Source organism: Odocoileus virginianus, chromosome 11 (genome assembly GCF_023699985.2).
Source record: "Odocoileus virginianus isolate 20LAN1187 ecotype Illinois chromosome 11, Ovbor_1.2, whole genome shotgun sequence".
In the NCBI taxonomy this organism is placed as follows: Eukaryota; Metazoa; Chordata; class Mammalia; order Artiodactyla; family Cervidae; genus Odocoileus; species Odocoileus virginianus.
In genome coordinates this window covers 37,254,428-37,274,646 of record NC_069684.1, presented here as the reverse complement: position 1 = coordinate 37,274,646, position 20,219 = coordinate 37,254,428, and the positions used below count along the sequence as shown (strand labels likewise).

Sequence of the window (20,219 nt, the reverse complement as noted above, 5' to 3'; positions counted from 1 at the left end):
CAGCCCTGGGGTCTCTGGGATGACTGGGGCACACCTATCTTTCAAGGGCTCCTCAGAAAGGGGTGCACAGTGCTGGGGGGTCAGGAAACTGGAGAGAGAAGGGTTCTAATTCCTGCCACATCCCTGGCCACAGCTCAGGTCTTAAAATGATGCTCTAAAAAAAAAAAAGAAAAAAAAATGATGCTCCACACAGAAACATTCTAACCCTCTTTAACTCATCAGAGACTGGAAGGTCGGGACTTCCCTGGTGGTTGAGTTAGGAATCCACCCGCCAAGGCAGGGGACACAGGTTTGACCCTGGTCAGGGAACTAAGTTCCAACAGACCGCAGGGCAACTAAGCCTGTGTGCCACAACTAGAGAGCCCACGAGGTGCAACTACTAAAGCCCGCCCACCCTAGAGCCCATGCTCTGCAACAAGAGAAGCCACTGCAATGAGAAGCCCGAGCATTGCTACTAGAGAGGAGCCCGGGCTCACCACAACTAGAGAGAGCTTACACACAGCAACAAAGACCCAGTGCAGCCAAGATTAAATAAAATAAAATAAAGAAAAGAGAAAAAGAAACTGGAAGGTAGCTGGCTTCTGCTAAACCTGGACCAGAAGAGACGTCTACCCTTGAGAGGCCAAGAAACATCTCCATGGGGATCTTGTTCCCTTTAGAGAACCCAGCCTTACTCTGGGGCAGTTTGGGAGTCAGTATTCTTGGGCTCAGGTGTTGAGCCCTCCCAGCTCATGGGAGAAGTGGGTCTGGGGTTTTGTGGCCTTCTGAGCATGTCACCATTCCCCTCTGGGGACCCAGACACTAAGGGGCTGAATTTTGTCCTTCAGAGCAGCAGCCTCAGGTCAGACTGGGCTCCAAGTGGGTGCCGCCTTAAGACAAAACTCGGCCGCGTTCCCTGCCATGTTTCCGGTAACCCAGACAGCTTCCGGTGCTACTGTCTGCCCTGGCCCTGGCCCCGGCTTATCACCAAAACATTTTCAGCTTTGTGATCAGAAGGACAAATCGGATCACTAGCTTTCCAGCTTAAAACTCTCCAGGGGACATTTACACAACACTAGAGCAGACAGAGATCAGCTCCTTTACACACAAAGAACTTTCGCCTCACTCTCACACCTGGGAGCCCCAGGGGCAGCGTTTGTATGCCCAGAACCCCAACTCAAAAGTGCTCAGGACAGACTCTGTTAGAAGGAATGCTCTAACTTGGAACTGATCTGCCTGACTCTTCCCTCTGACACCTCCTCATGACTCAGTCATACACTTCCTGGAATGGCTGGAATTGAACAGTGGAGAAGGTCATCCCCAGGTCCCCCCTTCGGCTCTTAAAACAGTGGGGTCACCTGGCAGTCAGCTCCACAAATCTGGAATTCCAGTTGGGGGTGGGGGTCTTAGAGGTCCTGGTTCCCTAGGAGCAGATTCCTATCTTCTTTAAGGGGAGCTGTTTCCCCCAGAGCTGGAAAATGAGAAGTTGTAATTGTTCAATCTAAATAGTTATATCAGGCTTCCTTGGTAGCTCAGTGGTAAAGAATCTGCCTGCCAATGCAGGAGACATGGGTTCTATCCCTGGTCCAGGAAGCTCCCACATGCCTTGGGGCAACTAAGCCTGTGTGTCACAGCTATTGAGCCTGTGCTCTAATGCCGGGAGCCACAACTACTGAAGCCCACTTGCCCTAGAGTTCATGTTCTGTAGGAAGAGAAGTCACAGCAATGAAAAGCCCACACAACACAGCTGGAGAGTAGCTCCCGCTCGCTGCAACTAGAAAAAAGCTTGTGCAGCAACAAAGAACCAGCACAGCCAAAAATAAACAAGTAAATAAATAATAACAAAAGAGTTCTGTCCTCAATGAGGGTGGGGGAGGGGGAGCTGGCTCTTCATTTTACCAGCTGGGCTTGTCCTAAGGCAATTTGGGACCAGATTTTGCCTCTCTAGCCCCTCCCACAATCCCTCCTACCACCACACCTCATCACGAGTCATTATTTCCCTGTCTGTGAAATGGGATCATTAACCTATCATGAGATTTGACTATTTAGGAAATTAGAACTTCTGTGTGGGACATTTCTAGGTATGGAAGGAACTCAGGCAGTGTAGGTGGGTGGGAAGGTAGCAAAGGTGAGCTTAGTGGGGGGTGTGGGGGGTGAGATTTGAAACAGTTGCCCTGGGTGGAGGGTGCTTGTTGGCAGGTTGACCCTGACAGTCCTGAGCTAGTCCCTACCCATCTACCCTGCCTCTCTGAGGCTCTGCACCCCTAAAGTGACACCTCTCAGCCCCTCCCCAGGCCTCAGAACAGCCAGACCCCACCCACCCTGCACAGGTCTCCAACCCGGCTTCACACAGAGAATTCTGCTTCTTGACCATGCAGCACCATGGAGAATGACATCAGGTAGTCAGCACTTCCTGATCTCCTCTGGATGCAGGGCCTGGGTACCACGCAAGGGAAGATGCTCCAGTCTGAACGCCTGTCCCTGCTTCTGGAAACTGCCAGTAAACTCTGACTGGGACAGAAGCCCTGCCCTGGGGAGCTCTCATGGTTAACAGGGAAGATCTAGGTCTCACCTTGGCGGACTCTAAGACTGATGAGACACAGCTGCTGTCCTCAGGGAGCTCTGGTTTGAGTAAGAAAAGCAGTCTCCGCCCCAGGAAGCCTCCAGTCTAACGGGAGAGATCTGACTGCTTCCCTTAGGGATTTCCCAGCCTGCGAGGAGACCCGCAACTCTGACTTCGGACGTTCCCAGGACATGGGGAAAACTGCTGGAGGGAGCTTCTAATCTGTGGGCAAAAACACAGTCCTTGCCATCTTGAGGTCCCCACTCTGACCCTGCAGGGAGATTGCAGGCCCAGTGACAGAGGGAGGCACAGATATAATTATTACTGATTGAAACACACATATGTCAATCCAAACCCCTTATCTGAACCATGGGAGAGCCCCCCTGAACAGAGCGAAAAGAGCTGTGTGACCCTGGTCAGGTCATTTAACCCCTCTAAGCTTCAGTTTCCTCTCCTGTAAAATGCTGGAGGTTTCGAGAATGAAGGGAGGTAAAGGTATACAGTGAGTGGTACCCAGTAAGGGTGCAGTAAACAGTAGCTGCTGCTATCATGAGGAGGGGAAAGAGCGGGCGTGGGGCTTGGGGGTGGGTTCCTGGAAGTGTTTGAGCATCTGTGCCTTCATGTGCAGGGGGTGGACACAGGTAGCCCCATCCTCAGTCCTCGGTGGGATGATTGATGGCTTCGGTGGGGCGGGTCAGCACAGGCCCAGGCCCGCCTGGAGGGGACCATTGTCTTGGCAAATGAGGTTTGGCTTCCCCACAGGGCCAGCTCCATCTGCTTTTTTTTTTTCATCCGCAGCCTTGGGAATTCCCACCCTCCCAAGGCCTCACACCTCAAAAAAATCTATGTAAGGGTATTATTTTGGGGGGAGGTGGGTGGAGTCCTATCTCCTGCTACATTATAGGTACTGCCCACCCCTCCTCCTCCTCTCCTAAGCCATCCTCTTGGTGCCCTCATCCCCCAAATGTCATTATCTTGATTCCCAGACAATTTTGTTGGACCCATCACTTAATCATCAAGTGATAAAATGCCTGCTGTCAGTTCTGGAAGAGGCCAGTGTGGGGTAGAAAGACACTTGGAGTCAGATAAGTCTGGGTATGCATCCTGGCTCCAGCATTAATAGCTGTGTGACCCTGGGCAAGCCAACTAACCTTTCTGGGCTTCAGTCCCACATCTGAAAAGTCAGTGTTTGTTTGGGTATCATTGACAGGGCATTGACTGTTCTTAAGACTTAGGGTTTTATGTGTATTATCTAATTTAGCCCCTTGAAGTGGACAATATTTTTCAGGTTATAATGACAGTAACAGTGGATCAACATTGGGACAAAGATTTGAAGGATTTGCTCAAGGTTACACAGCAGAGTGAATGGGAGAGTGGGGATTTGAACTCGTGGTCACCTGACTTCAAAGGCCACATTTTGACCATGATGTCTCATGCTTACTCAGACACTAATACCAGTGCCGATGCTGTGACTTTTAGATATGACAAAATGGGGGCCTTAACCCAGAGGCTGGCACAGAGGAGTCTTCTAAAAACTTGAGGTTCTGCAATTATGTCATCCCAGCTGTTCTGGATTCTAGTACTTGTGCCCCCCATACCCACTCAGGGGGGTCTCAGACAGTCAATGTCAGGCCATGGTGTTGTAGTGGCGGGGGGAGGGCGGCCAAAGCTGGGATCTGGCATGGGGGCAGGGTCTTTCCTGGGGAGATATGTGCTCCATTGGCCCCCTTGAGAGGAAGGGCTGGGGTTGGACAAGCAGAGGGCATGGAGCAGCAAGAGAAGGGAACCTCAACTGAAGGAGCGAGTAAAGTGATGCCCGATGACTCCTCCCCACCCCAGGAACATGCCTAGCTCTTGCTCACCCCAGAATGTGGAATCAGGGAGGCCAGGATGCAAAATCTCTGCTCTGTCACATTTCTGGCTGAAACAAGTGAAGGTGCAGGCCACACAGCTGCTAAGCTAGTCTGCTGAATTCAGGCAGCTGCTTCCCTGTCTAGTCTATTTCCTCTGTTACCATCAGGCACAGAAATCATCCTCAACTTCTGGAGACACGCAGAGGCCCTGGTGCCACAGGGACTTTCTAGGAGAATTGCTCCCTCTCCAACCACCCCAGCTCTGGTCCTTTGCTCTAGAGCCCACTCTTCCCCTGGCCTGGCCAGCAGGCCCCAGTGGAACCCAGGCATAACCTGTGGTTTGCAATTTTCATCCCTGTCCCCTTAGCCAAGGATTGCATTCATCAGAACAAATACTGACGGAGCACCTGCTGTGTCTCAGGCACTGGGACCATAAGTGGAACAAGGCCCGCCCTGCCCAGGGAAGTGCAGCCCAGGAGAGACAGGGAGGCAAAGGGGGAGCAGGAGGGCTTCCCACAGGACGGGCCGTCTGACCTTGGCCTGCAAGGGGAGACATTTCAGATAGAGGGAAGAGTTCGGAGTCCATCAGGGCATGGAGATGATCAGCCTTCTATCATGGCTGAAAACTCTGATGCTGATGGCGGTGTGGTGGGAGGCAGGCAAGGTCATTAATTTAGTGGAAACAGGGAGCCATTGAGGGGTTTAGGGATGGGGAGAGGGGAGGACTGAATGGTGAGGAAGGCAGTGAAAGTGGCAGGAAGGATGGTGAACAGGAGTCTGGATGGTATATGTGTGGGTGTGTGTGTTCTCAGTCCCATTCTTGCCTCTCTAAAGAGAAAGGCTCTGGCTGCCAGTCCTGGCTGGAGCTGAAAAACTCAGCTAGGAGAATCCAGAACCTGCCAGTCAGGAGATGTTATAAAGTTGCCCGCATTATGCCACCAAGTCCACATCAGTGCCTGACTCCTGGAGTTGTGTGCCACCTGTCGTGATGACACAGATGGTCAGAGGGTTTCAGTGATTCCCCAGCAGGTTCAGGGTCCAAAAGACAATCCCCCCAGAGGAAAGGAAGTGGCTTGTGAGTGAGCGACATTGAAAAAGAAATAGAGGGACTTCCCTGGTGGTCCAGTGGCTAAGACTCTGCACTCCCAGTGCAGGGGGTTCAGGTTCCATCCCTCGTCAGGGAACTCGATCCCACATGCTGCAACTACAACCTGGTGCAGCCAAATACATACATATTTTTTAAAAACAAACAAACAAAAAGAAATGGGTGCAAGATGGAGGTTCGGAATTGGCAATGAGGCACACGGATGGGATGTCTCTCAATCAATGACCAGCTGTTGGCAACATCAACAGCCACATTGATCTCATTTTGAAAGCAGAGGCCTTTTCATTCTGATTTTTAAGCTCTGATTTTAGGACAAGGAGAGAAGAGGAGGGAGAGAGAGAGAGAAGAGTGCCTGGAAGAGTGTGTAGGGGGAGGTGATTGTGATAGGGGAGGGGCCATAGTCAGGTTTCTTTTCAGGCCTTGAATTTTGGATCCATTTCCCCCTTTCTGTGGAGCCTCATCCCCACCCACCCAAAGACTGTAGAATCACCCATGGCTGCCAAGTGCAGTGCTTCGCTGACATTCAGTACGGTTTTTCACCGTTTCCACACACAACCCTGTAGGTGGGTGCTATTATCCCCGAGTTATCAAGGGGACACTGAGGCTCAGAGAAGTACTTTCCTTTGTCCAGGATCTGTCCCTCAGCCTCCGTCTGCCTGACTCCGGAGGGGTCCTGAACCAACAGTAGGGCACTTCTTGCATGCCACCAGGCTGGGAGGTGGGCAGCGTGGAAGAGTGCTCTGAGCAAGAGAGAGCAGACCGAGGCGAGGGCCGAGGGAGCACCCAGTGGAGCAAGGGAGGACTTGGCGGGAAACCCAAGAGGCCTCACGTCTCAAACCTGATTGCCTCAGGCTCCTGAGACCCCGGTGCGCGGTTGGAGAGAAGCAGGCAGTGGGCAGGGAGAGGGCCTGAACCGGGGCCAGAAGAGCTAGCTCGGCGCCATCGGAATCACTAGGGCGCGAAACTGGCCCGGGTCGGATGGGAGGGCGCGGGACGCCCCGCAGTGCTGGCGGGGGAGGGGGCGCACCTCCCCCCACCCCCCGCACACACTCCAGCCCCGTAGGTAGCCTCGCTAAAAGCCGAGGACACTCCTGCTAGCTCTGCCCGGGGCTTGGGGAGTCTTTCGAGCTTCTTCAAACGACGTCAGACTGGGATCCTCAGTCCAAGAGACCACCCGGAGATTCAGAGACAGAGAGACAAAGAGAGACCGGATCCCACAGGGAGAAGGCTAGTGCGGAGGAGGAGAGTGGGCGAGAGATGAGTCCGGGGGAGCGAGGCGAGGGCGCACGCGAGGCAGTGTCAGAACGTGGAAAAGTCGGTGCCCGGAGGAAGGTGGGCAGACGAGGAGCCCAGGAGCAGAGCCAGGAGCTGGGGGGAGAGGCGTCGAGGAGGGGAGGCGGCGGACCCACCGACCGACGTGTCCGAGGGCCGGGAGGACAGGGAAGAAAACAGCATCCTCACTTCCAGCCTCGGTCCCCAGCGCGCCTGGCTCCTGAACGCTCCAGGTAACTCACCTTTGTCCAGGCGCGCAACTAGGTGAGGCGGGAGGGCGGGGCCGGGGGCGGGCCAAGGCCATGCCTTACCTGTCTGACCGGCGGGGCGGGGGCCGAGGGGCTCCGGGCCGAGCGCCTGCGGGAGCCGAGCGCAGCAGAGGGCAGAGCTGCGAAGCCAGGACCTCGCGGAGAGGTGCGCGGGCGGCAGGAGGATGTGCCGAGGCTGAGCTGGGCTGGAGGGAAGGGGGAGGTGGGCGGGCGGGAGGGAAGGGGGCGGGAACACGGGGAGGGGAGAGGGAGGGGTGGCGGGGGAGAGGGCTTCGCTGCCCCCAGCCGAGGGGCAGCCCTTGGCCGAGCCGGGCCCAGCGCGCTCCCGGCCAGCGCGCCCTCGCCAGCTGCGCTCGGCGTTCCCGTCCGGCTCCCCAGAGGCCTAGCCGCCGCCGCCGCCGCGAGGGCGCGGGGCAAACAAAGAAGGTAGACAAAGGCGGGCGCAGCCGGGCGGCCTTGCGGGCACCGGGAGAGGCGGGCCCACTCCTCCCGGTGCGTAAGAGCCGCCTCGGCGCGGCCCGGAGCGCGTGGGACGGGCGGCGTGCGGGCAGCGGTGGCGCCTCTGGAGCTGCCCGGCTGGGAGCGGGCGACAAAGGGCCGCGGCAGGGGGTCCTTGGCGGACCCCAACAATGGATCGGGGCTGAGCGCTCAGCTGCGGCGTGTCTGGCGGAGCAGGGGCCGGCGGTTCTCCAAAAGGATTATTCCGCCTAGGTTGTCAAATGGGACGGAAGAAACGCCCGGTGCGAGGAAGGCGGAACCGGGCACCGCGGGGCCTTTGCAGCCTAGGAAAGTGAACGGAGTTGGGGGCGAGGTTCTGGGAGGGGTCGCTCTTCCATGTGGGATTCTAGGGGGTCTTCAAAGTGCTATCAGGTGAGACTCGGGCGCACTGACGGCTGCACTAGAGCCCCCTCCCAACTCTCACACCCTGGGAGGGAAGGGGAAAAAGACATACCCCGTACCTAACACACACACACACACACACACACACGCACACACACACACACACACACAGTCCGCCTCTCGCCACGCCTGGGAGGGAAGGGGAAAAAGACATACCCCGTACCTAACACACACACACACACACACACGCACACACACACACACAGTCCGCCTCTCGCCACGCCTGGGAGGAAAGGGGAAAAAGACATACCCCGTACCTAACACACACACACACACACACACACGCACACACACACACAGACATACCCCGTACCTGACACACACACACACACGCACACACACAGTCCTCCAGAAAGGGGAAAAAGACATACCCCGTACCTAATACACACACACACACACACACACAGTCCTCCGGAAAGGGGAAAAAGACATACCCCGTACCTAACACACACACACACACACACACACACACACACACACACACACACACACACAGTCCGCCTCTCGCCACGCCCCGTCCAAAATAGGTCTGACGCTCCACAACACGGCCCAGGCAGGACAAAGCCAGCGCTCGGGGCCGGCTCATTCATCGCACGCAGAGTGCCGACCCTGGGAGTCCAGGAATGCTGTGTATGGGTCCCACGGCCCCCATAACTCACGGCGGGGTCAGAGGGGCCACCAGCGGCAGCAAAGATCAAAGAGCGGTGGGGCGGGCCCGGTTTGTGCAAAGCATCAGTCTTGCCTGGCCCCCAGAGCTGTCCCAGCGGCTTCCATTTCGACTGTCTTCTTTCTCCGGAGGGTGGCAAATTATGGCTCAGAGGTTTAAGAGCTCCGCTCTGTAGTCAGGCTAGATGCCTGGGCTCCTTTTCTGATGCCATTCCCCCTCCCTTTCAAGTGGCCTAACCTCTCTGAGCTCACAGCTAGCCCTAACTCTCAGGGATCAAGGATTAAGTGAAATGGCTGTGTAAGGAGATACTGTTCCTAAGGTCCTGGCCCCACAGGATATTATCTAGAAAAATTGTCGGCTATTATTATTGTAATATGAATATTATCAGCCTGCTGGGCCCCAAGATGGATTGGGTTATGAGCTGAGCAGAGACATGATCTGACTTATTTAGTTGGTAAGTCATATTCTACTTTTTTGTGACCCCATGGACTGTATAGCCTGCCAGGCTCCTCTGTCCATGGGATTTCCCAGGTCAGAATACTGGAGCAGGTTGCCATTTCCTTCTCTAGGGGAATCTTCCTGACCCTGGGATTGAACCCGAATTCAATCTGCATTGGTAGGCAGATTCTTTACTGCTGAGCCACCAAGGAAGCCCTGCATGATTTGATTTAGGTTGTAACAAATTCGCTCTGATTCCCAAAGTTAAGAATAGATTGCATTTGGCAAGGACAAAAGCAGGGAGACCAGCTGGAATCTGTGGCAGAAAAGAGGCAGTGGTAGCTTGGGCCTGGGAGGAAGACAGTGGGCATGATTCCCCCTGTCCAGCATGAAGTTGTGGCCCAGCATTTACTGAACTGGAAGTGAATTATTGGCTCCTCTGGTTCCAGCACTGTTGTGATGGATATTCATCAGTAGGGTGGTCTTTTGGATTCTATTCTCTGGGCCCTCCCAGAGTGATGCTGCAGGGGAAGGTAGATGTTAGTAGAGGTCTGGAATCATGTCCCATACAGGTTTTGGTGACTCTGGGCCTCAGTTTCTCCATGTTTGAATGGCCAAAGTGGGAACAACTCAAATACCCATAGCCTGATGAGTGAATAAACAAAATGTGGTATATTCATGTGGTGGAATATTATTTAACCACAGAAAGGAATGAAGTACCAGTACATGCGACAGACTGGATGAACCTTGAATACAGTATGCTATGTGAAACAAACCAGACATAAAAGACTGTGTATTGTGTGATTTACATGAAATGTTCAGAATAGGCAAATCCATAGAGACAGAAAGTAGACTAGGGGTTGGTTGCCAGGGGTTGGGAGAAGGCGAGAGTAGGAAAGTGGCTGCCAATATGTGTGTGGGTTTTTCTTTTTGGAGCAAAGAAAATGTTCCAGAATTAGATATTGGCAATGGATGCACAATTTTGTGACTATATTAAAAACCACCAAATTGGATGCTTTGAAAAGGTTTATTTATTGAATTATATTTATTATTTATTTAATTATATCTCAGTAAAGCAGTTATTTTTAAAAAGTGGCAGTTGAGCTGCATCAAGGTCTCTTACTCTGTGGTCCAGGTTGACTTCAGAGGGCACGGCAACCCCCTAAAATGTGGTTAACAGTTAGTGTCTCTGTGAACTTCTGTGAATAAAGTTTCAAAGTTCAAGAAGAAATGATCTGTAAGGTCCCCCTGACCAACAAGGGGGTCAATGACACTAGAAAGTCAGCAGAACCTTGGGGAGGAAATGGCATGGGGGTTCCGCCCTGGTTGATGATGTATTGGAGGCCATCCAGTGTTTTTGGCCTAAGGTCAGGACTCTGACCTGAGTCTGAGGTCAGCAGTGGAACCCAGGATCTGGGGCAGCTGTACAGGTCCCACCTCACACCAGAAGGCCAGATGAGCAGGGAGAAGCGCTGATTTCAGCTGTAGCCCCTTATCTTTAAGCATCTTGGGCCATGAGGATGCACGTCCCCCTTCAGGGCATTTTGGGGGTGGCCTGCTTCCCTGGTGGCTCAGAGGTTAAAGTGTCTGCCTCCAATGTGGGAGACCCGGGTTCGATCCCTGGGTCGGGAAGATCCCCTGGAGAAGGAAATGGCAACCCACTCCAGTATTCTTGCCTGGAGAATCCCATGGATGGAGGAGCCTGGTAGGCTACAGTCCATGGGGTCGCAAAGAGTCAGACACGACTGAGTGACTTCACTTCACTTTGCTGCCTGGGGAAATGGATATAGCAGGAGGGGCACAGCTATGGATGTTTTGGACGGGGATTTGAAAGGTGTGATGGCTGGTCCAGAGTGTTTGCTCTAGGGGCTTAGGTAGTGTGTGTGTGTCAAACTTAATATCATTGTCACCACAGTCATTAATTGGGCATTTACGTGCCAGACATTGTGCACTTTGTGTCTTTACAAACATTATCACACGTATTCCTTGCTCAACTCTATGGAATTGGTGCTACCACGATCCCATTTTACAGATGAAGACATCGAGATTCATCTGGTTAAAGGGCAGTAGTAGGGAGAGCAGCATCGGCCTTTCACAGCAGGGTGTGAGGGGCACCGTGGGGGGTGCATTCTGCAGCTCTTGCTTCATTTGTGAAAGCAGCTCTTCTCTGCACACCACCACCTAGAGCCCGCCCACTGAAATCAGAGGCCTTTGCTCCTCATCCGGACTCAATAAGGACTCATGTCAGGCAAGTGTCAGTGAGTCACTATCCACCACCATTTCATTCCTTCAGATTCTTTCATTCACTCATTGGACACACATTCATTTAGAACCTGGATTTGGCCAGGCATTGCGGAGGTGTTGAACCTAGAGAATGAATGAGGCTGGGCCTCTGCTCAGGGGGTGTCCCAGCTGGCTGGGTTCCTGAGCACTGGGGTCAATCCCACTGTCAGCACTGTTCCCTGGTGACAGGGGGATTGTCACCAGGCTAAACTTGGCTGATTCTCTGTGGCTCCTCCCGCCTTCCTGTGTCTGGTGTCCTGGGAACCTTAGGCAGCAATGGGATGGATGATATGTCCTGTGATCATCCTGGTGGGAAGGAGAGGAAACATCTTAGGGGTCTGGACACTTCATTGCTTGTTGTTACACCCCATTCGTTCATTGTGTGTTGTTCAGTGAACCCCAGGAATCTTCCTTCGTCCATGCAGTCTTGGCAAAACTCTTACATCTGACCTCTCAGTTTCAATTTAAATGTCTCTAGGGAGTGAGTTTCTTTCTGTTCCCATTGAAGACCCTCAGGAACCTGCTGCAGTTGGCAAATAAGCTCTTTCTCCTCCTAAACATCTTCCCTTCCTTCCCAGGTGCCCTCCTACATATTGTCATTATGGTGAAGAATATGCAAATAACTTTGAAAAGCAGACTCCCAGCAAATGGATATTCAAAAATTTAATAAATTAACTCCATAATGTAATCTGGGTCCCATGACCATCCATCATGCTGATGTGATTAAGATATGAAAAATCAGATGCCGTGTGGACAGAAGTGACAGATGACTTTTCACAGAACTCTCTCAAGGCCCCATGCTGATTTGCCCCTCTGCCCCTGCCTATCCCCAGCTTCTTGGCCCCTGTGGAACCTGAGGTCATCAGAGGTTTAGGGAACATCTGTCCAGCCTGTTCATTTCACAAATGAGATGGAGGCCTCTTGGGGGATGGAGTCAGATTAGTTTGATCCCTCCTCAGCTGTCTCCTAGCCCCCCTTCCTCTGTTTATGGCTAGCTCTGAATCCAAAGCCCCAAACTGAGGTATTTTATCCAGTTTCTAGTTGACAAGGTAGGTACCCTAGGGTCAGAAAAAGCTGTTTGGACCTCAGTGTCCCTATTGGAAAAATGTGAGTTTTGGGGTGTTTGTCTACCAAGGTTTCTCTGAAGTTCTTTAGCTGTGTGTGGCAGGAGACCTCTGAGTGGCTTGCACTATGTCTTCTTTGGGCAGCGGGCTGGAACTTAGGGTCAATGGAAGGAACACTGGCACGAGACCCCACGTCACCTGCACTGTGCCTTGGAGGCCACCCCACAGGAGTAACTGGGCTCTGAGCTTCTGCTCCCTAGAGCTCCATCCTAAGGGACTTTTCACAAAGAATTGCCCCTCTTAAGACTGCCACTTTCTGTTACCAATGAAAATGCTGCTTGAGCAGCCTCCAGGGAGGGGCAAAGAGGGACACTCATTTTCCCCAGTTTCCCAAGCATCCACAGTGACTAACTCTCAAGGAGCCAGGGGACACCTGCCTACAAGCAAGTGAGCTGCTCAGCTGGCTCCATGTGGAAATGGTCCTCTCCTATGTGATGTGGGCAGGGTCTCCAGGGCTTGGGAAGGGTTGCTGTGCCCAGAATGTTCTGCCAGGCACATCCATTTCTAAAATAAATCCTTCATTCTATAGGGTTAAACATTGCAATTTTATGAAATGCAGACTTTTCCTAAGCAATTAGGGTGGTTGCAATTCCCACCCTTTCTTCAGCATCAGGCCCCTGGGAGCTTGTTAAAGGGCCAGTGCCCTGTTGTGCACCCCGGCTGATATCATAAGTCCGGAAAGCCCAGGTTCCAAGTGTTTAACGGGCTCCCCGGGGATTTTGATTCAGATTTCCTGAGACTGCTTCTGAGAAATGCTCTGTTGGCATCTTTGGCTTAATGGGCCAGATTACTTATTCTCTCCTCCATCACCACTGCCATATGAAATGTGTAAATGCAGGTTTGAAAGCATCTGGGGTGAAGGGGGTGCAGGTTTCTGATACTAAGTGGTAAACAGTAAACTTTTCCTGGCTAGATCTGTGTACCAACAGATGGGCATGACTTCTAACAAGCTTTTGTGTCCCTGGAGGTCAGAGACAAGATCCCCAGATATCTGTCCCTGGTTTGTTGTCCATAACTTTGCAGCCACTTCCCTGACCTTAGTTTTTCCACCTGTAAAATAAAGGGGTTGAAAATAAGCTGAAGCCCTGGAGTTAGAGTAGAAGTCAGAACTAGGTTTGTATTCCAGCTGTGTGATTTGGGCAAATTAGGAAACATCTCTGAGCCAGTTTTACCATCTATGAAGTAGGACTGTAAAATGGAGGCTTGGCTGTTATTTATTGTTAATGAGAAAATTAAAGAAATCAGTACTTGAAACATAGTGGGTGTTCGTGTTAGGAATTATTTTAATATTAATATTATTTCTCAGGATCCTCTCAGCCCTTCCAGAGTTCATGCCTTTGGGGAACATTCGAAGTGGCAGAAGACATCTGTGTCCACACCATCCCCCAGTAGCTGGGTAACTCCGGCGGGTTACTTCACCCCTCTGAACCTTGTCTGGCTCATCTGTAAAACGGGGACAATAATAGCAACCGTTGCAGTGGAATTGTTTTGAGAACTTGGTGAGCTGATCCACGGACACACTAAGCCCAGTCTCTGGCACTTGGCTTGTTCTTGTGCTTTGTGTACATGCTCATGTTCGACTCTTTGAGACCCCATCCCATGGATTGTAGTCTGCTAGGCTCCTCTGTCCATGGGCTTATCCAGGCAAGAAAACTGGAGTGGGTTGCCATTTCCTCCTCCAGTGGATCTTCCTCACCCTGGGATCGAACCCCTGTCTCCTTCGTCTTCCACATGGGCAGGAGGATTCCTTACCGCTGAGCCACCTGGGAAGCGGCCATTGTTATGTCAGCTATTGTTACGATGCGTAACCCGGGAGGTTTTTTTCTTCTTGGGAGGTAGACTGGCTGCAAATAGGCTCCAGATGAGGGTGGGAACGTGGACGTCCCCGCTGCTCGCCGGCCCTCCTCTATCCCCGCCCTGGAGCCGGCGGATTCGCTTTCGGTTGGGCAGCTGAGGTTCCGGGTATGGTGACTTTGGAGCTAGCGGTAGATGTCGCTGTCCAGAGTGCCCATCTGTGACCTCCAGTGGCTCTCACCAGCAACACCTACCCGCCCTCGTCCCTTATGTCCTAAAGCGAGAGAAATGCCATGAGGAGGCAAATATGTTGCGATCCGATGTGGAGACCAAAGTTGTTTTGTTTTTTTCGCGCCCACCTTTAATTGAAAGGAAGCGGCGTGGCGCAGCGTCAGCCGACTCGGGCCCTGGGATCACTTTGGCGCCCAGGCAGGGCCCACCCCTCTGACAGCCCCGCCCCCCGCACCCGTGGTTGGCTGAGTGGGGAGTGGGCGTGACTGGAGCCGGCGTTAGGACCCGGCGGAGCGCCGCGGACGTCACGGAGCAGCGCCGGGCCGCGGGTTGAGCGGGAGGCGCGCGGGAGTAATCTGGTCGGTGATCTCCCTCGCGGGGGCCGGGCCCCTAGCCGGGAATCGAGGCCGGAGCCGGTACGGGGAGAGAGGGGAGGGGCGGGATTCTCGCAGAGGAGGAATCCAGCCTCGCAGGGGGTGAAGTCTTAATTCCAGCCTAGTTTCGCTTTCCGCGTGTCCAGCTTTACGTTCCTGGCCCTGCGCATCCAGTTGTTCCCTCTGCGGCCGCTGCCGTGCCCTTTCATGCGGGCACAACGCTGGCCTTTTCTAGCCCCACGAGACTGCAGGCCGAAGCGGCCAGTGCACCGAGGCTGATCGCAGGCGTTAGGCTGCCTCCCAGCTCTAACACCTGTGTGGGGCGGGCGGGGGTGTGGGGGGAGCTCTTTCCCAGCTGCTCTGCTTCTGTGAGAAGGGACGGGCTGTCCTGCCCGGGTTCCCTCCCAGGTCGAGGGGCGGGGCAGTGGGAGTGGGCGGGCCCTGCGGCTGCCGGGGCCTCTGGAACTAGCTCCCACTTCTGCACCACCCCCCAGGTGTCGGGAAGGATGACCACGCTCACGCGACAGGACCTCAACTTTGGTCAAGGTAGGGAGGCTGGACCTGCGGACCCGGGGCAGGGGGCGAGGGAGGGCCAGGGCTGGCGGGCTTCCCCCTCGACGAGCGCGCCGCGTTCTGCCCGTCTCTCAGTGGTGGCCGATGTGCTCTGCGAGTTCCTGGAGGTGGCGGTGCACCTGATCCTCTACGTGCGTGAGGTCTACCCGGTGGGCATCTTCCAGAAGCGTAAGAAGTACAATGTGCCTGTCCAGGTGAGCCCCCACAGCCAGGTTGGGTGCACTGGGTCACCTGCGAATCACAGAGCGGATGGAGAGGGGATTTTTAACTCTTCACCTTCAGGCTCAGCGCCCTCATTCCCCAGCGGCCTGACCTTGCCTTCTAGTTTACAGAAGCAGCTAATAGCTCCACAGCCTCCCATCCCTCACTGCCGTGGCATCTCCTTCCCTCCTCTCTGAACTGGGAATTCCCCTTGCCAGAAGTTAGGGACCAGGTCCTCTAATTAGAGTCCCCCCACCCTTCCCCCCATCTTTGATTTTTAGAGGTCTCCTGAAACTGATGAATGGTTGGTTTGGAGGGGATTCCTATAACCTCAGGCACCTTCTCTCTACCCTCATTTACCCTAATTGTAAAAATTTGTTTTAGGTTAAAAGGCAGAGGAAGCAGTAAATACATGTGACTACATCACCAGCCTCTAGAAGTTCTTGCCCCTTAGAAAGCGCTCAGTAAATATTAGAACAAATGACTGAACACTGGAAGGTGGTGGAAGCTTAAAAGATACGGGTGGGGGGTGGGAAACAAAAAACAAGCAAAAAGATATACAGGGAAAATGAAAAAAAGAATCAGCACTTACTGAGTACCCACTGTGTACCATGCTTCCCTGGTGGCTCAGTGGTAAAGAATCCACCTACCAATGCAGGAGATTCGGGTTTGATCCCTGGGTTTAGAAGATCCCTGGAGAAGGAAATGGCAACCCACTCCAATATTCTTGCTTGGAGAAGTCCATGGATAGAGGAGCCTGGTGGGCTCCAGCCCATGAGGTCACAAGAGTCAGACCCAACTTAAGAACTAAACAACAACACTGTGTACTAGGTACTTGTCTGACTTAATCCTCCTTTTTCTTTTTAAATGAGGTCTTCCACAGATGAAGTAAGGAAAGGCAGAGGAGTTAAGCCTGAGGCCACTCAGGTCCTTAGTTCCAGATTCTTAATGTTTGAAAATGGATTAAATTCCTGGATCCCTTCTCTGGAAAAATGCCTGTATGCTCAAACCCCCACAATTTAGAGACATCTCAGACTCTGGAGGAGCTCAGTGGCCCTGCATTAGAAACTCCTAATGCTTTTTTAAATGCTAATGTTGGGACTGAATTCTTAGGATCTTCTAACTTCTTCCCCTCTGTGGATAGTTCAGTTCTTAGCCTCATGACGGGAAGTCTGTCTCCTGGTGGGGAGCCCTAGGGAACAGCTGGTCTTTTCTCCAAAGGCAGGCAGGGCCTTGGGCAGCTGGAGAGGGTGTCAGGGGTCCCCCCATCAGTGCTGCAACCTCACCAGCCGTTGTTGGGGTTGTGTGTAGATGTCCTGTCATCCGGAGCTGAACCAGTATATCCAGGACACGTTGCACTGCGTCAAGCCACTCCTGGAAAAGGTGAGAACACCAGGCCCCCAACCTACGCTGCCTCCCGTGCCCCTCCATGCTCCAGGATGGGGCAATGCTGGGACCATGTCAGGTCCACATGACTAATAACACCCAGAAGCCTATTCCCTGCTCTCTGGAGACCACCCTTGCCCAGGGACAGGCCCCAGGGCATGTGGGTATGCTCAAGGCATGCTGGGCCTGGAGCCTTGGTTCGTGGAATTTGCTGAGTGGGGCCTGCCTTGAGGGTTTTGGGTCCTTCTCTCATGTTCCTTTCTCTCCCTCTGCCCCAAGTTCTGTCTGGGCTTGGCCCCTCAGGGCTTCCTCCCTCTATCTGTTCTGCTCCCTGAGACATCCTAGCATTACAATGGGACCCAGCATCCTTTCCTCTCCGTGGGTACCACTGGGGTGCCTGCTCAACTTCTCAAACCTCTTTCTGGGATCCCAGGGACTCTGGGCCTGGGAGCTGAGCAGGACTTCAAGTGTCTTTCCCAACCTTCCCTGGGCAGGGAGCAGGTGGCAGGGAGGGGAGTGAGCAAGGGAGACAGGAGGCAGGGACCCAGCTCTGGAGGAGGGGGATCTTGTCCTTGCAGAATGATGTGGAGAAAGTGGTGGTGGTAATTTTGGACAAGGAGCACCGCCCAGTGGAGAAATTCGTCTTCGAAATCACCCAGCCCCCACTGCTATCCATCAGGTGTGCTGCCTTGTTCCCCATCCACAGGCTCCCTAGCAATACCCCTACCCTAACCCCTTTAAGGCAACCCCTGAATGCCTTGCTAAAGACCTGGGAGGACACGTGGTGAGGTGTGCTGCCTTAACGGGGCCTGTTAGTGGCCGAGGCACAGCTGGCCACCCAGCAGTCTCTGTGGATGTCACACAGGTTACACAGAAAACCCTCCTGTATCACAGAAAACTGTCCTGTATCACACCTGGAAAATCACAGCATTGGCAAATGGCTGGTCCCAACCTCGTTTTATAGATGCAGAAATCAATCAACTGTGTCCTGGTTCTCAGATGATCTTGACCTGGTCACTTAGAGCTAGGACACAGACCCAGTTTCCTGACTTCCCAGTCAAGCATCCAGTCCATAGTCAACTAGAAGTTGACCTTGGGTGGCTGTGTTGGGCTGGTCAGCTGCTGGCTTCCTGTGGTAAGGTCAGGGCACTAGAATCTGTCCCTACTTGCTGTGTGGCCTCAAGCAAGCCCTGTCCCTTCCTGGCCTGGTGTCCTGGTTCTCAGACTGGACTGCACGTTAGAACCACCTACTAGGGTTCCTTATGCTCCCCGCACCCCCCCCTCCACCCCACCCCATTCTGAGTTAATTAGCCTGGCTTTTGTTTTAAACTCCCCAGAGGATTTTAACCATGTGAAATCAAGTAGGCAGGCCCTCAGAAGCACCAGGCCCTCGGTACCCCCAGGGCTGCTTCCAGGGTTGATTGCCTGCCAGTGGGAGGGGGGACACCCATGTGCTGGGAGACCCTCCTCCTCTCTCCTTCCCAGCTCCGACTCCCTGCTATCTCACGTGGAGCAGCTGCTCCGAGCCTTCATCCTGAAGATCAGTGTGTGTGATGCTGTTCTGGACCACAACCCCCCAGGTGTGCTCTTCCCCACCCCTTCTTCCCTGGGCATTTCCATGGCTCCGTGTTGGCCTGTGTCCTTGGGTCCCTACTTGGCTGCACCAAGCCTCCTCTCTTCCTTCCTGCCTTTTAGAACCCCTCTTAAGAACCCTCCTACTCGAGGAGGCCTCCCTGATTGACTCCACCTGGGGGTTAAGTCTCCCTGTTGAGTGTCTTGTCTGAGCACTGGGTTCACACTCTGCTCTGTGGGGTTGCTGTGCCAGTTAGGCTGTGTGGGAAAAGGCTGTGTCCAGTGGCAGGTATGGGGTGGTCCAGGCTTGACTGAACTTGGCCTCTTTAGGCTGTACCTTCACCGTCTTAGTGCACACGAGAGAAGCTGCCACTCGCAACATGGAGAAGATCCAGGTCATCAAGGTAAGATGGGACTGGTGTAGCAGGGTGGGCAGGAGACAGTTGGGAGGCGTTGAGAATCAGAGTTCTGTTCGAGCAGGGGTGTTGCCCCAGCGGGGCACTCATCACATCACTTATGGCAGTGCTGGCATCAGTAGCCCTCCTGCATCAGCTCTGAGGTCATCACCTTGTCAGCGCCCTACCTGGGCACTCAGCGCTGAGAGGAGGGCAAGGCACCCGCTCAGTGGAGGGGAGCCTCGATCCAGTTTCTGAACTGGTGTTTGGGGCATGTTGAGTCACTGGGGCTCCCAGGCCAGCTCAGATCTACAGACTAGGCCTTTCTGGTTGGGGAACTTGGGATTCTGCACAACGGCAATTCCCTGATGGCTCTGATGCTTCCTGATGTCTGAGGATGCCAGTTCTGGAAGGGGAGAGGGGAGCAAAGTGAAGGTGGGCAACAGGCCCCCTGCCACCTTTCCCTTGGTCCCCTCCCCAGGACTTCCCCTGGATCCTGGCAGACGAGCAGGATGTCCACATGCACGACCCCCGACTGATACCTCTAAAGACCATGACATCAGACATCTTAAAGGTGAGCCGCTTGGGGCCCCTGTGCTGAGGCCTCGCCAGGTGGCTTGTGGACAAAGGCTCAGGGGGAATGACAGGGCGTGCCTGGCATAAGGCTCCCAATCCCCTCTTCTTTTAACCCCTGGCAGTGACCCCACAGCCCCACCCTGAGCGGAGACCCCATGGGCTCCCTAGAAGAGGTGCCCTGGTTGTCTGTCTGACCATAGTGTCTATTCCTGTCCATCAGATGCAGCTCTACGTAGAAGAGCGGGCGCATAAAAGCAGCTGAGGGTGCACCTGCCCTCCCCCATATCCCCCAGGAAAGCCACGACTGTCGGACTTTGGGGGCCCAGCCTTGGGCCGTGCTGCAGGGCCACCCTGATTCCAAGTGCTCTTATTGTCTCTGTGTATGGACCACCCCTGCCTCCAGCCCTGGGTTGCCCAGGCCTGGTTGCCTTCGTGAAGGAATCCTCCCTTCTCCGCCCAGGAGGGCAGGGAAGAGTGCTGGGACCTCAGTTTCTCAGCCTTCTGGGATTCGGCCGGCCAACTCTGTCTGTCTCAAATGCTGTGCTGTGAGTTGTTTCAATAAAGAGCCCCCAGGGCTGAACTGGGCTGTCACTACCTGGAAGGAAGGGGCTGCTTCTCTGCCCAAGTGCCAAGGACCTTGTAGCCCCACCCCTGGACCCAGTCC

The 20,219-nt window shown here is 53.9% G+C and overlaps 3 protein-coding genes across 7 annotated transcripts in view; 1 reads left to right on the top strand and 2 right to left on the bottom strand.

The window, feature by feature from the left end:
* Positions 1 to 7,735, bottom strand: part of DRAXIN (dorsal inhibitory axon guidance protein) — a 32,429-nt gene extending 24,694 nt beyond the window's left edge. Inside the window, exon 1 of the mRNA XM_070474287.1 lies at positions 7,084 to 7,735. The gene's annotated coding sequence lies outside the window, so the exon portion shown is untranslated. The remainder of the gene's footprint in view (positions 1 to 7,083) is intronic.
* Positions 6,800 to 15,061, bottom strand: LOC139037349 (transcription initiation factor TFIID subunit 4-like). The gene is made up of 5 exons (XM_070473745.1): positions 15,005 to 15,061; positions 14,607 to 14,868; positions 14,263 to 14,432; positions 7,084 to 7,617; positions 6,800 to 6,868 (listed from the first exon to the last, which is right to left on the bottom strand). The coding sequence occupies exons 1-5, from the start codon at positions 15,059 to 15,061 to the stop codon at positions 6,800 to 6,802; spliced, it is 1,092 nt and encodes a 363-aa protein (XP_070329846.1).
* MAD2L2 (mitotic arrest deficient 2 like 2) lies at positions 6,905 to 20,156 on the top strand. Of its 5 annotated transcripts, none has more exons than XM_070474290.1 (9): positions 6,905 to 7,005; positions 15,347 to 15,398; positions 15,501 to 15,619; positions 16,938 to 17,009; positions 17,591 to 17,691; positions 18,498 to 18,592; positions 18,915 to 18,988; positions 19,461 to 19,553; positions 19,776 to 20,156. In XM_070474290.1, exons 2-9 carry the CDS (start codon positions 15,359 to 15,361, stop codon positions 19,815 to 19,817), a joined length of 636 nt encoding a protein of 211 aa, XP_070330391.1. In that variant the 5' UTR covers positions 6,905 to 7,005; positions 15,347 to 15,358; the 3' UTR covers positions 19,818 to 20,156. The 5 variants fall into 5 exon arrangements, with proteins under 5 accessions (XP_070330391.1, XP_020749422.1, XP_020749499.1 ...); XM_020893763.2 differs by lacking the exon at positions 6,905 to 7,005 and adding an exon at positions 7,166 to 7,186; XM_020893840.2 differs by lacking the exon at positions 6,905 to 7,005 and adding an exon at positions 7,423 to 7,467.
* Positions 20,157 to 20,219: the final 63 nt, after the last annotated feature.

What these genes read in the sequence shown, in the direction of transcription:
- LOC139037349 (XM_070473745.1), bottom strand. Translation starts at nt 15,061, where the DNA reads ATGAAAGGGCACGGCAGCGGCCGCAGAGGGAACAACTGGATGCGCAGG. An exon ending in GGATGCGCAGGGCCAGGAAC is followed by an intron (nt 14,869 to 15,004) that starts GTAAAGCTGGAC and finishes ATTCCCGGCTAG; the next exon opens with GGGCCCGGCCCCCGCGAGGG. An exon ending in CCGCCCCGCCGGTCAGACAG is followed by an intron (nt 6,869 to 7,083) that starts GTAAGGCATGGC and finishes CTCTCCCCCCAG; the next exon opens with CTCCTGGCTCTGCTCCTGGG.
- MAD2L2 (XM_070474290.1), top strand. Translation starts at nt 15,359, where the DNA reads ATGACCACGCTCACGCGACAGGACCTCAACTTTGGTCAAG. An exon ending in TCTGGACCACAACCCCCCAG is followed by an intron (nt 18,593 to 18,914) that starts GTGTGCTCTTCC and finishes TGGCCTCTTTAG; the next exon opens with GCTGTACCTTCACCGTCTTA. An exon ending in TGACATCAGACATCTTAAAG is followed by an intron (nt 19,554 to 19,775) that starts GTGAGCCGCTTG and finishes CCTGTCCATCAG; the next exon opens with ATGCAGCTCTACGTAGAAGA.